Source organism: Siniperca chuatsi, linkage group LG24 (genome assembly GCF_020085105.1).
Source record: "Siniperca chuatsi isolate FFG_IHB_CAS linkage group LG24, ASM2008510v1, whole genome shotgun sequence".
In the NCBI taxonomy this organism is placed as follows: Eukaryota; Metazoa; Chordata; class Actinopteri; order Centrarchiformes; family Sinipercidae; genus Siniperca; species Siniperca chuatsi.
This window is the reverse complement of record NC_058065.1, coordinates 9,347,339-9,362,353: the sequence shown is the minus strand read 5'-3', so window position 1 is coordinate 9,362,353 and position 15,015 is coordinate 9,347,339. Positions and strand designations below refer to the sequence as shown.

General features: G+C 39.4%; 1 protein-coding gene and 1 long non-coding RNA gene across 7 annotated transcripts in view; both read left to right on the top strand.

The window, feature by feature from the left end:
- Positions 1–6,454, top strand: part of atp11a (ATPase phospholipid transporting 11A) — a 55,741-nt gene extending 49,287 nt beyond the window's left edge. For 2 of the 6 annotated variants that reach the window (XM_044187846.1, XM_044187847.1), the window contains one exon: positions 1,108–6,454. In XM_044187846.1, coding sequence (XP_044043781.1) covers positions 1,108–1,389 — 282 coding nt within the window. In that variant the 3' untranslated portion in view covers positions 1,390–6,454. The remainder of the gene's footprint in view (positions 1–1,107) is intronic. The other 4 variants (XM_044187850.1, XM_044187851.1, XM_044187848.1 and 1 more) reach the window with 3 other exon arrangements.
- A 1,810-nt stretch (positions 6,455–8,264) lies between these two features.
- Positions 8,265–15,015, top strand: part of LOC122871808 — a 93,731-nt gene continuing 86,980 nt past the window's right edge. The window contains exon 1 of the long non-coding RNA XR_006376933.1: positions 8,265–10,632. This is a non-coding gene — a long non-coding RNA (uncharacterized LOC122871808). The remainder of the gene's footprint in view (positions 10,633–15,015) is intronic.

The following is a 15,015-nucleotide window of genomic DNA, read 5'->3' as shown; positions in this document are numbered from 1 at the left end:
TGACTAACATGTAAGTTGTAGTGTGTGTGTGTGTCTTTGTGAGGGTTTAAAAGTCTGATGATCGAAAAACTCCAGGTATTGTATGAAACACTTGCATCCTGTTGGGGGAATCTTTACATGAGCTCTGGCGCCCTCTAGTAACACATTTTAGCATCGCTGCAGAGCCTGAGGACTTTACTCATTGTGGCACTGAACATATATGCATGTTTATTTGTCATGTTTCCATTTGCATGATTTGGTTAGGTGTTGTATGGTGTTACAGTATGCATTAATTTACATATTCTTTATGTACTTCATTTGCTTGGGTTGCATTGATTGTGTCTGAACAGAGTGGAGGGGACATTATGATCACAGCTGGCCATTTAGATTAAAGGCAATGCAATACTTAAATTATATAAACAAGTGAATTGTCTGGTAAGGCAGAAGTGTGTCCAGGTTCATGTTACTGACAGAGGAAGGTGTCTTGTCTTTTGCAGTAGCTCATTTGGCCATCCTCCCTTCAGCCATAACCTCCCTTTTATAAGAAGAGTTAGCCCTGTTACCCCTGGAAAAAAATGGGTTAGCTTGTGAAGCACCCAGAAAAATGACTTGATATAGCAAGTACTGATGATGTCAACATGCAGATGCTACTGTAGGAGCTATTAGCTAAGTATTGAATAGATCAAGAAGCAGACATTATCCGCTCCCATTCAGCCAGACAGTCTGCGTTTCCAGTTCATCCCAAAGGTGTTGGATGGGTTTGATGAGGTCAGGGCTCTGTGCAGGCCATTCAGGTTCTTCCACACCAAACTGAGAAATCCGTTGCTTTGTGGACCACCTTGCTTTGTGCACGAGGGCACTGTAATGTTGAAAGAAGGAAAGGCCCTTCCATTGATGCCACAAAGTTGGAAAAACATTCATTGCAAGTAAAAACTAGCCCAAACCATGAGAAACTAGACTAGACTAGACTAAAATACACAAATGTACAGCATGTATCCACAGTTTGAATTCTGGCTAGCTGGAATAACAATGTCTCCCCCATCTGCTCTCTGAGAGAACTCCACAGTACGCTACAAGTAACATGTTTTCTTCTCTGTTTCCTTTTCCTCCCTCTTTACACTCATACAGAATACTGATAAACTCTACAAGGGCCAGCTGTCCGAGTTCACCCCCCTGGCGTCTCTCCACGCCCCGTCCAAGGCTGGCAGCCACCGGCAAGGCTCGGGCAACCAAAGGAACGCCCAGAACCCTCGAAGGTCTGAATCTTTTAGCAAGAAAATCATGTATACACGCTGGCAAAAAATGCCAGACTACCGTACCTTCACCCCCCTCCTCCAATTTGCCGATGGCTCCCGCCACTCGAAGCAGGGACACGCCTACAGCGGGGCGGGGCCAGAGACCTCAGTTTAATGTATTTCTGTCTGGTGTTTTTCTATTCTTATATTCTGATATCAGATACAATGGCATCCATTTGGAGTTGAACTGAGTGAAGGAGTAATTCTAATAAATTGGTACCAGAAGCTGACCAGGTCACTGCGAGCAGAGCTGGAAAGTAAAGTTACCCAAAAGTAACTGAAATTAATTTATTTATGTTACTGTGCCAGGAGTCAAATAACAGACTATGTTGCTAATAGCAAGTAGATGTAATCTACCTGTAAGGGATTACAATGAAAGTGACCTTCATAACTGTTCCCAAGTCAGCAGCCAAGTATGGCACAAAGCACTATGGGACGGCTCTGGAAAAGGACTCCATCCACAGGGCCTCGCTCGCTGCCACAACGTGCAACAAGGGCTCAGTGATTTGATGTCACAACAAAGAGACTCAAGAGCTTTGATTTCTTAAACCGTATTGTGTCACTACTGAAAATATGTGCACTGGCCCTTTACGTCTGCCTGTCTTTTATAGCTGGCAGCTGAAGTGTACTTTATTCCAACTATTAGGATTTATATGACTTTTTGAAAAACAATTATGGCGATAATCATGATGTGTTGTGATTGTGCTGCTGCTGCTGATGATGATGAAGACAGTAACAGTGCTTAAGCCAGCTCGAGCTTTCTCTGACCAAACATTTTCTTTTCTTCATTCCTACCATCTCTCTCTTTCTTTCTCTCTGTCTGTTCTGCCACTTTTTAGGACTAACTGGTGTTGCCTGTGTGCAAACATGTTATCTCGAAATACTCCCTAGGACTCTGGGGTCCTACAACATTGTAAGGAGGGGTGTAGTTGAGCAGTAAAGCCTAAGTGTTGGAGAAGTGGATCTGAGTTGGTCTTTTTTCCTGTTTTATTAGTCATTGTATATTATGTCTTAAAGAAAAAAAGACAGACTTTAGCCCCATATCCAACACTTATGCTTGAACTCACATGTAGGTAGTCTAGAGTGTGTGCTGATAGGTAGCAGTTATTAGTGTGTGTGTGTTGTATTCATCTCTGCAGGATCTCCTTCTGTCTTATTGTCTTTAAAGCACTTTAACTGTATACCTTCATCTTATATTTATCTATACTGCTATATACAGAGAAACTAAGTTTTTTATGCCTTATTGTTTTAGTAATAGAATCCAGTAGAAGTGGCTATGTAACGGCTTCCTGGCTGTTTCTTAATGCCTTAATGTCACCTTGTAAATACCACATTATCTTCCACACAGACCATTTACCAAAGAAACAGAAAGACAATATGACGTCCTTTAGACAACAACTTATAGATATAGTGTAGTGCTAGGCAAAGTGTGGTATCTATAGGTCAATGTACACACTCATGGTTCTGTAAAACACTAGAAAGAATATGAGATTTTTTGGACGTCTTAAGGGTAATTTAAAAAAGGACCCACTTGTTCCCTAAATTATACGGGGGTTATGTGCCAGACTATTTCTTGACCGGGAGCAGTGACCTCCTGGAGACTTGTCGGAACCATGAGGTAGCAGGAAACCAGCGGAGACTCCAGGAATATAAAATGTTAATTAGTGAGCTTCAGAGGTGCTTGAAGGCAGATTTTGTTACCTTCGGACAGAGCCAGGCTCCCTGTTTCCCTCTTTTTCCAGTCATTGTGCTAAGCCAAGCAAACCATTTACTGGTAGTAGCTTCATATTTACTGAACAGACGTGAGCTTGATATTAATCTTCTCATCTAACTCTCTGCAAGAAAGCAAATAAGCTTATTTCTCAAAAAGTCTACCTATTTTTTTTTTTACACGCAAAATTATTATTGTATTGTACACAGTATCTCACATAGCTCTGTACCTTGCTGTGTGCATTCTCAAAGTTAGAAACTATTTCATTACTTAACTGACCAGTTAATTAAGGATGAGAATAGTAATGGGAGCACCCCAAGGTCTTTTTTATATCATCAATGGTGAAATTAAGATGGGTCTGAGTGTAAAACTAGAAGTCACTGAACCCTGCTGCCCTGAGTGGAGTTTGTCAATTAGCAGAAGTTCTGAAAGGTTTTATAATATTTCTGTCTTTCACCAAAGGACTGATCCATGTTTGTCCTATTAGATAGTAGCTTTTAGTTTATTAGCTATAGACTGATGGAAATTCGGGTATCAGACATTCAGACCCATTCATGTCAAAGATGTTTTTCCACCTAATGGCGTCAGCAGAATGTACTGTAAGAGTGTAAGGTATTTTAGTTTGCAGGTCAGCATCTAATAGCTCAGTGCTAATGCTCTTAAAAGCCTTATGGTGGTGTTACAAGAGTCTAATGAGATTCTCTACCTTGAAAAGGGCCTGCGCCGTGCAGTCTTTGAAATCTGTCTCACACTTTCCTGTTTCAACACTCATCTTCTCTGTCTTTCTTTCTAGCTGTCTGTCTGTTTCTGTCTTTCTCTCATTCTCCCTCTGAAGTGATACTGACGTGGAAGTTTTCCTACCTTGGTGAGAGCCGCCTCCACCCGTCTGATCATCATCATCCTCTCGTCTGTCCCCTTCTGCATCTTCTCAGCCATTCCTCCATACATACATCCATCTATCCATCCATCTATTATTGTGAGAAAGAGTAGAAATTATGTTTTGTACTCTACTTTTAATAGTACTTCTATGAACCAAAGCCTTGTTGCTGCTAGAGATACTTTTAGCTGCTTTACATTAGGTGCCTTGTGGTAGTTTCTCTGTCTTTGCTTGCTTTATGGTAAATTTATGACTAATAATTATAATAAAAATAATAAACAAATAGGCATTTGGATCGTATGGTGTGGATCCTAGGCATGACAGAGAATGGATAAGTGAGTGAAAAGGTGAATGTAAAAATTTGTTTTATGCAGGTTATACTGTCCAAGTAGACTTATTTGGAACAAACACAGCACTGAAATATTACTACTGATAAATTAATTACTTCTTGCACCAAAACATTCAATGACTTACGTTTAATATCTGTTTTTTATTGTTTTGTATATGTCCAGGAGGGCATCTGTCTCTGAAATGTTATTTTTACCGTTTTCTGATATGTATAATGTGTAAAATTCCCCTTTACCACATTAAGAGTGAGTGAAGGTCTCACTGGAAAGATATCTGTCTGATGTGATGTTGTCTTTAATCTTTATTTTAATGAGATAGAAAACTTGAAGAGCTCCAGCTCTGTTCGATCGATCAACTGCAGTCAATCAATGTTACAAATATTCTGTGTATGTTTCCTTTTTATTTTAACATCTCTGACTTGCTTCTCAAAATTCTGGTTTTCTGTTTCAATATTTATATATAATTAACAGCAACGCAAAGGGGTGCTTATACTGTTGGATTCTGTGGTAAAATCCGCAGAATTTGTCTCTGAACTTCAGGCTCTGATTTGCATATTGAAGGGTCACATCACCCAAGTTACAAAAGAAAAAACATATTTTCTCACTCACCTCTAGTAATATCTGGACATGCACATTGGAACTACTTTCTACCATGAAAACTTTTCACAGTGAAGTCTGAGGATTATCCGGAGTAACAGGGACACTGTTTAAAATGTCATTTTTCAACAATTTGAGCAGCACAAATGAAATTTCATTCATCTTCACTGTGTTGGGGTGGAGACAGAATGCATGGCTAGATGGCAAATACTGTATGTTCTTTTGTAATTTGGGTGAACTGACCCTTTAATGCTCATAATGAATCTTGAATGTACTTCTGTCTGAATTCAAATTAGGTTTTGACAGAGAGAGAAACCATTGTCCTGTCAGAAGTGGCTGATGGTTTGTAACTTTTTAATGGGCCAGTATACATGAATTCATACAGAATGACCACAGGGCTAATTTGCTCAGAGATGGACTTAAAACAGTGATTACTTTACTCTGATGACTGTAATCAAACTAAAGTAAAAGTATTGCCTTGCATGTAAATGACCAGATGCAAAAAATGTGGCCTCAGAGCACTAGCCATGTGGTAGTGAATAAGTATTACAATTGTCCTAGTCTTACATTCAAACATGTCATGTATAATCCCTCCATCACTTATTGGAAATGTGTATGTGTGCTTAAACACTCACCAAATCCTTAATGTGGGATACAACAGAATGAAGAAGTTCTCATAAAGAGGAACACGAACACACAAGCTTTTATTCTTTATGACTGGAGTTATCTAATCAAACCTAACTGAATTTTAGCTCTTAAAGTTATCTGGGAGTCTTATTATCAGAATATCCTAATTATTGCCATAACCCCCTTCTCTGTGTGAGCTAATCTATCCAAGAGATAGTCAGGTACCTCCTGTGTCTCTGTCTGTTGGAGAGTCGTTAGAAAACTGTGGAATCCACATAAATTACAAAATAAATACCTACAGTTACTGCAGTGCTTTTTATATGTATGTTAGAGATCATGTTACTTTTTTTTTTTACTTTCGGGAGACAGTATTTGACGTGTCTTATTTATGTAGAAGAGTATTCGAACAACCAAACTGAGTTGTGACAAAACAACACTGGGCATGTATGTATGCATAGCTTTAAAGATTTAAAAAAAGAGATTTCTGTGGCGTTAGCTCAGATACACCCCTGCACTGAACCGTCTCGTCTGATGATTGACACTTTGCTGTAGAAACCTTCAAAGCCATTAATGGTGGATTCAAGGTCTTATTGTACCAATCACTCTTGTCCTGACTGTCTTGATCTTTCAAGACCACCTAAACTGACAGCCTTCGAACAGAATGTTATCTTTCTCTTAAACAATGTATTATAGTGTTCTATATTTCTCATAACCAACAGTATCTATAAACTGCTGTACACCCAGATGCAGTATATATATATATATATATATATATATATATATATATATATATATATATATATATATATATATATATATATATATACACACACACACACACACACAACATATAAATGTAGCTATGTTAATTGATGTACAGTTTTGGGGTCTTTTTATATACAGTTTTTAACAGAGTCATATCAAGATTTACTTGTGGATTTTTGCCAACCTTTCTGTAGCTATCAATGGCAAACAACTGTACATTTGCTTGAAAATAAAAGCCAGAAGTGGAAATCTGAAATAATGTGACTTATTTTTTCATACAATATAGTTAAATTTAATCAGTGATGATTTGTAGCTGCACTTCATGCATCAGCCACAGGGCTGCAGTAGAGTATTTCTGATGTGTCAGACCTCTCTGAGGCCTTAAAAGATCTGAGTTGAAAAATCAAATGCACCTGAGGAGTTTCTAAATATCTGAAGCGGATGAAATACAATCAAAAGAGATGTTTCATGAGCGTGTGCATCCAGCCAACCTGTGCTCACGTATGCTGTGTTGTCTCAAACTAAACTATCAGTTGAAAATGACACTTAGGAACTGGTAAAAAAAAAAAGACAATTTTTAGGTTTAATGTGTTCCCCAAAGTTGCTTCAGGGCAGCTGTCTGCACCATCTGAGGACGTCAACAAGATTAGAATGGAGGTTTTGGATCGATTGGATTCTCTTCATCCTTTTCACTTCTCATCTGCGCTGATCTCCACGTCCTCTCCTCCACAGCTGGCAGCCGATGAGACCTGCTAGTGTGTCTGACAAGGATGGAGAAATATCTAGGGCAAGACTGTCAGAGGTGAAATGTGCGGAAGAAGGAAAAAATATGAAAAGCAGATGGTGAAAAGTGGCTGTGCATTTTCATTGTAGTTGCGCAGACCTCTTTTACCTTCCCCAAGATAGCTTTTTTTCAGTAGCTTAATTGCAATGACTCATTCAATAATTTTTAAACTGAGAGCATAACGACCAAAGTCTTAATGTTTTACCACCTATTTCATCAACTGTAAAAACTTCAACTATAAATATGCAGTATGTCTACCTTTAATTTCATTTTTATGGTGTATTACTTAGTATAGAATCTAAAATATATAGAGAGGTGGGAGGTGTAATTTTAAGGTGTAACCAAGACCTTTACAACCTTTTCACCACCAGTTTAGGCTTCCTTCATCTTGAACTGCTTGAGGTTGGATGGCTTGAAGCACAATAGTAAGACATAATGACACACTTTTTTGAGGTAGGTGTGTGTTTGTGAGGGCTGTAACAAAGAATGTTAGATTAAGATGAATTCACACCCCCGATCATATGAAAATACTCAACATATGGAGTACACATAATGAAACGGTAGAGACAGAAATGGGACTGGCAGAGAAATGTCTGCATGTAACTCAGAATCAAAGGCACTGACTAGATATCAGCAGCAATAAGCAACAGGTGACTGTTAAAAATATGAGAATTTAATGGTAATCCTGTAAAGTGCCATGCACAAAATCCTCTTTCGGTGTGAGATGAGGGTTAAAGCAAAAGTTCGTCAGACTCTCATGTCTGTACGCTAAACATGAAGCTAAAGCCAGAAGATGGCTAACTTAGCTTAGCAGAAAGACTGGAAACAGGGGGAAAGAGCTAGCCTGGCCCTGTCCAAAGGTAACAAAATCTGCCTACCATCACCAAAGACATTTTCTGGGGGGTTATGTTCCAAGCTATTTCTTAGCTAGGACTAGTTGCCAGGCAACCAGCAGAGACTCCATGGAGTTACTTGTCCTGGTCAAGACATTCTGGACTAGCTGCTAGTTGTTTCCCTCCATTTCCAGTCTTTGTGTTAAGCTAAGCTAACCGGCTGCTGGCTGTAATTGCACATTTAACATACAGATGTAAGGGGTTTCGATCTTCTCGTCTAACTCTGGTTACTCTGGTCGCTCCGTCTGGGTGACATGGAAAGGATCTGTGTATGAACCACGCTGCTTGGTAACAGACGTTCCACAGGGCTAAGTCCTGGGCCCCCTCATCTTCTCCCTCTACAGCTAGTCTGGAACGTTGCTGCCCATCGGGTGTTTAACCTCCCCACGTTTTCCCACCACTAAGCTCCTTTTAACTGCTTTCATCCAGGCCGACTGCAGAATGAAAACCACCAACAAATATAGTGTGGAGGGTCTTCTTTTTTCGTCTTCTGCAGCGACTTTCAGCCTGTACTGAAGTCGAATCTCGTTCACTTCGATCCTCGAGTACTTCACCTCTACTCACAAAATGTTCTGGGTAGGACTAAAATACATGTGCAACGATTATAAATAAAGGGAAGAGAGCTGAAGTGTCTCTTGACAGACAGCAAAAAAAGGAAAATATATCCAAATAAAGGTTTGCCCAAATTGACCTGCTTGACCTTTTAATGTTCCTGTTATGGGTCATGGGTGAAAAATGAAGCTGCAAAAACATTAGAAACTAATAAAACAATTAAAAAGACATATTCAACATCCTTGGAAGTCGATTACCAAGGTAAAAAAAAAAACATTTTTGGGGAATATGCTATAAATTCACATGAGTTGTGTATTATAATTATGCTCTCTGGATAAGCTGACATTCTAAACAATCCAAGGCAATTGATTTGTATGGATTTATTTGATTACCAATTAACAATCAGCTCTCAACTACAGTCATTTTGTCACCTGTAGTAACAACAGCGTGTGAATATTTCTGTGCCCAACAGTAGGTCTGACACTCAAACTAGACTTAAATCATTAGACCTAAGACCTCCACCCACCACGGACACGCACACACACACACACACTGAATCTCATCTCGTGGTTGTAATGTCAGCATGTGTCTCTATTCACAGCATTAAATGGAGGGAGGTGATGGAGGCATCCACACGTGAAATCTACGAATTAGCTGTGAAATTGCTGTAATTTGCCACCAATTGTTTATGACTCAGTACACATTGTTTTTTTGGGGGGGGCTCCGCTTTTGTCCGTACAAAGGGCTTTCTCATTATTATGGCCTGACTTTTAAAGGGAGATGTTTTGAGGATGGATGCACACACACATCCACACACACACACACACACACACACACACTCACCAAACAACTAAATCTATCTATCTATCCTCCGGTCTTGTCACTTCTTTGTCACTCTCGTCAATGTCCTGACACATAATAGAATCAAATGCAATACAATACAAGACAATCTGAGCCGTAAAGACTTCTAGTTAGCTGAAAGCTTAAGGGGCTGTAGGCGTCATCTGGAGTACACATGAACAATATACTGTACGCACACACAGCTTTCTCCGTTCACTCAAGGCCACTGCTGAATTCTCCATTTCATATGGGAGCTCCAGATGTCATGTTTGTGGTTATTATGCTGGCACCAACACCAACTTTGTTAATGTTTCTTTATGTTGATAAAGTATGTTTAAATAGGACAGTATCTTTAATTTTCTGAACTGTTTTCATCTTTTATTTTGTTACTATTCCAGAGGTGTGGAATTTATGTTGAGCACATTTGTTATTTTATTTTTGTGGAGTTTTTCCTTATCTGAACTGAGTGTGTCATGTTGTTGCTGATTGTAATAGCCTCTGACAAATCTGTGATTCTGGGATATATTGAAAAAAATTACTTGACTTGAGGGAGCAAAGGATGAAGTGAAACACAAGGTTGTTTTCAGATGGAAAAAAGACATTCAAGGATGCAGAGTATGGGTCCTGGAAACCAGGTCCATCTCCTAGGAATCATGTTCATACTGGAGGATTCTTGTACTTGATTTATATCCAGAGTCAAGTTCAGAGCCAATGCAGGAAGTAGTGAGACATACATGCCGGTTTTCCCTCAGGAACTAAGGCAAGCCAGGACTCCCTCACTATTCATTATCACTTTAATTGTAATTGTAATAATAAAAAAAAAAGATTTTCTTTGTAACATAGCAAACACTTGTTTCATTTTCATGTCTTCCCCATTTTTCACTTTTTGGGTTCCCTCAAGGGAGTGAAACAGCGCCCCTCTGGGTTGTAACGGCTGGTAAATGGCAGCCAGGGTGTGTGGTCAAAAAGGAGATTGCACCCTTCCTGAAGTCTACCGAAGGGACGCCAGGTGAAAGTTGGCATCCTTTGATTAAAAAATAGTTAAGTATCAAACAATCAAAAGCCGCGGCCACTGTAATGACACTGCTAAACTGTGAACGACTCGTCGCTGGAAAAGAAACCCTGAAGTGAACTGTGAAGCCTGTCACACCCTGACCACACATAATAAAAAGTTAACAACATAATTTAAATGAAACAACCGGTGGTTTTCCGTTAGTCGGCTAGCTTCACAGTGATGCTAACTGCTTTTCAAAGACTGTTAAGCTAGCAGCGACGGAGAGAGGACACGAAGACTTCTGTCAACAAACAAACAAAATGACTGTCAAACCATCAGTGGATACTTCACGATGGACTGAGACGACAAACGTGAGTCTGATACAGTCTGTCTGCTGGCTGGTTTCTTTCCTGATGGTTAAATGTCCCGCCGTGGCTGCCTGCCTGTATTTAACTCCTGGCTGTGTTCCTGCTGATGGTTGAAGTCCTGTTGTGCTCTGTATCTTGTTTGCCTGGACACCGAAGCTGCTGGTTTTGTTGCTGCTGTCTACAGAGCCCGCCGAGGCTGTGAATAATTTGACATTTTGCCTTTTTATTGGTTGTTTAATCACCTGTTGCCTGTAACTTGTGAATGAGCCTGTGAGAGGTCTTGCTTTGCCTTTTAAGCTGTGCTGTATAATGTGTATTGAGCTAAGTACCTGTGTAGGCCTTGTAGACTATACTTTGTGTACCATATAGATAAGAGGCATGTATTTGATACATGCATTGATACTTTTTTGATGTGAAGAAAAAGTTGTAGATCAGTGAATGTTTTTTTCAGTATTCAGACCTGATCTGTACCTGTATCAGAGTATATGACTTGTAGTACTGTATATATTTTTGTTTAAGAAAATGCTCAAGGAATGTGTGTAAGTCATGTATCTATGATATGTGCATTATTTTTGATGTGAACATAAATCTCTCTCAAAGTTCTTATGCTAAAATGAGCTCTTAGTTTCAGAGTTAATTTAGCTGGCCCCCAGTCTGGCCCCTGTGGTTTAAATGAGCCAGAACCGCCACTGAGCAGCAGAGAGGTGATAGCCTATGCTATGTTGGCGGAGGCTAAATATGGGACACAGACTGCATCACACTGCTGACTGTCTCCTCTTACAAGTGCAGAAACAAACTAATCAGATTAGCGTGTATCCCCCTTCTCAGTGCTGAATGGAGTCCAAGTGCCAGTGGCAGAAAGCTGACGTTTTTCTGCTATTCTTCCAAGCAGTGCTGGTAGCTACAAACTCATTCCCTTTTTTCTCACCAGTAACTAAATCACAATTAGTGATTCAGACACTAAATTAAGTGTTTGTGTTTTGTCTGTGGTAGTTTACAGTCTCTTCCTACGCTCTCTTTTCTGATAAATCTTCCTAATAATCTTCCTCTACTTCAGAGAGAAATATTGTACTTTTTACTCCACTGCCTTTTATTTGACAGCTTTACTTTTCAGATTAAGATTTTACATAAAAAAAAACATATGATCAGTTTATAAAATACAACACATTGTTAAAGATTAAACCAGTGGTACCTAACCTTTTTTGCTTGTGACCCCTTACAAAAAAAATCTAGGTGGGGGCTCTTTTCACATTTCAGATGTCTGAGTTATTTTTTACTTGTAATAGAGTATTTTTACTTAAGTGGAGGATCTGAGTTCTTCTTCCAACACTGTTTATTTATATGTAGCCCTTTTTTGTGCTGCTATGTGCTGTTCCTCTCCAGCCCTCTGTACTCTCCTCCTCCCTCTTGTCTACCAATCAGGTTGATTGATTTTATGTCTCTTCTTATCGAGCGAAGCAGCCATTGTCAATAAATGTGGCCTGTCCTCTGTCCCTGCACACACACTGACACACATGGCAGGGTGAGCAGTGGAATAGAGTCTCTTTGCTTTTCAAACTTCACTAGGAGTCCACATCGGTTCCTTTTGATAATACTGCTTTTTGTCACTTTATTAATCCTGACTTATGTTATCTGATCAAACACAACTGAGCCAAGGAGAGGTGTAATGGTTGTAGATCGCATATAATAAAATGTTTGGGTTTCATAAGAGATATTTGCTTAATTCACATGGAACAATTCTAAAATGTATATAATTTGGAGAAATTGTCAGTGGCTTTATGTTGTCCAGATTTAATTTGATTTCACGTACTGCAGGTATTATTATTATTATTTGTAAGCACAAACATCCTTTGGTATAAATAATACCCAGTATGCCAGGGGAACATGGGGTTCCACCTTGTGTGCTACAGTGTTGTAGTTCTTCACAGCGATACCCGTTTGGGAGTGTCTCCCACACAGTGGATGAAACAGTGGATGGTTCCCATAGAAAAGCTCAGGGAAGCAGCTGTGCGCTGCTGTTTATTGGAGGTGGGCAAGTTAACTAGACTTACATTTGCTGAACTAACCAGTTAGTCCTCAACCTTGAAGCGTTTTCCTTGAAAAACTGAAAAAAAAAAAACTTCAGATAAAGCTTAAATCTCACCATTGTGTCCCTTTTTTTTACGAGTTTTCAAGTTAGGAAAGGACTCATTGTTTCCCCATTGTGACCACAGTAGGGAAAAAATCACCCACTGCAAATGTCGATTTTCACAAACCACCAAGGACCAGTGGGGTTTTTTCTGCCCTCTGGCCTCAGGGGGCAGTAATGAGCCCATTACAGCTTGGTGCACCAGAATGAGGTGAAGAAGACGCTGCTATAGAAAACTTAAACTAAACTATAATAACTTAAAATAAACGATATATGTAAACTATACAGTATGTGACACATACTATCCTTTATGGAATTGTTAGTTTAGGTGTTTTCTGTTTAGTTTCCAGACAAATTAGAATAACACATTCTGATGGTAATTAAGGAGTGATAGTTCTTGCAATTTGTTTAAATAGCTTAACAAGCAATACTCCTTTTCACTAGCCGCAGTCTGCCATGTGGTCGCCTTTTATTGTGGTTACACTACTTTGCCAGCACAGCGCATCTTTGGCTGCAGAGCTGTTCTGCTAGTGTTTTGTTGCTTCATAATCCAAGTGATTTACAGATAATAACAGATAATTGAACGTGTATTCTGCCTATTGGTGATGAATTGAATGCTATCCTATTTTTTAACCTCATGAATACACCCTGGTGCCTTTTCAATGTCGACTGAGTGATCATTAAAGATTTTGGCTTTAACACTCCGAGCCTTACTCATTGACCGGAGTCCCCGTCCATAGAGGTGCTACCAGCCGGCACTGCAGAGAGTCTAGCTCACACACCTATCATCTCACAATCTGGAGAGCTTATAAGACAGAAACATTCACTGTAGTTTCTTCATTGTGTCATCAATAGCCAGTGACTTCTGCTGGTTAAAACTTATACTGTTTAAAACTATTATGCTTCTAAGCTTTATACAGCTAAGACCTTGTTGGTTTGTCAGTAAAAAATATAAACAACAAGATGTAGCCACATGCTGAGATAATGTTGTAAATCACCAAATAAATCCAGTTGCTGAATTGCACCTGAAGCTCTGCACATGTTTAGAAAACCAGTTAAGGCCATTTTTTGCTCTCTTTCTGCTTCAATGTCATTTAAATGAGTTCAGATGTTTTACCATTTGAAAATGTGCCAGCATGTTTCTCCTGCCAGTGTCTTTTCCTCAATTTCACACAGCCACAGACAGGGAAAAAAAAAACATCATTCAGTTTTTGTGGATTGCTTTACTAGTGGTAGCTTTTCAAAAGGTAGAGTGTTTTAAAAACATCTGACAAAGAGTAGCACGCTGAGAGTAACCCACCAAGCTGCAGAAAATAAACAAAGAGCACACTTATTTGTGATCTTACTTCCTAAACTGCCCTTTGTCTGTATAAGGAGGTTGGCTATAATTTTTAAATGTAACACATAACTCCACTGGTAACACACACACACACACACACACACACACACACACACACACACACACACACACACACACACACACGTCAGGGATCACAAAAGGTGCTACCTGTCATGACCTTGACTTTTGACCTCAACTGCTTAACAAACTCAGTTTGCTCACCTTAGCTACAGAGTCACCACACAGTTACTGTCAAACATGTAATGATAAATAGAGCAAGATAGATGAGACACACTGAGTCTCTATCCAAGAGCACTCTGTCAGTCTCTCCCTGATGTCTCACTCTGTGTGTGTTTAAGTGTAGCGGCTATCGATCTCATATAATTGCTCTGACCTGCCTCACTGTTCAAAGGCCTGCTGATGGATGTTTGTGTTCTGTAGTTAAAAAAAAAAAAAAAAAAAGCTGTACTTCAGCTACTATGCCAAATGGAATGTAACACGATGTATGTGTTTTTGATGGTTATTTGTTTTTACATTTTTTTTCCTTTCTTTTAATTAATTGATGCAAGATCCAAATGTATGGCAACACACTTGCATAGACTACAATACAAATGACAAAACAGAAAGATTAGAGTTAGGGAGCGTTTGCTTCAGGTACCGGTGAGACAAGGAAATAGGATCCAGGAAATCACACTGCGCAGTGGTTTATGATACTGTGAGACAGGATTTTACAACAACAGTCACGATGGCAATAGTGTTCTTTCATTACAATGATCATGAGGTGAACAGTAGAAATACAGTACGGTGTTCATGTTACAAAGTAATCTACCAGGAATGTGAGCTGGCAAGTATTTGATTGGCCACCGCAGCGTCTTGCCGGATGATGTTGCTTTGCAGCAAAAGCTGAGCCAGGTTCAAC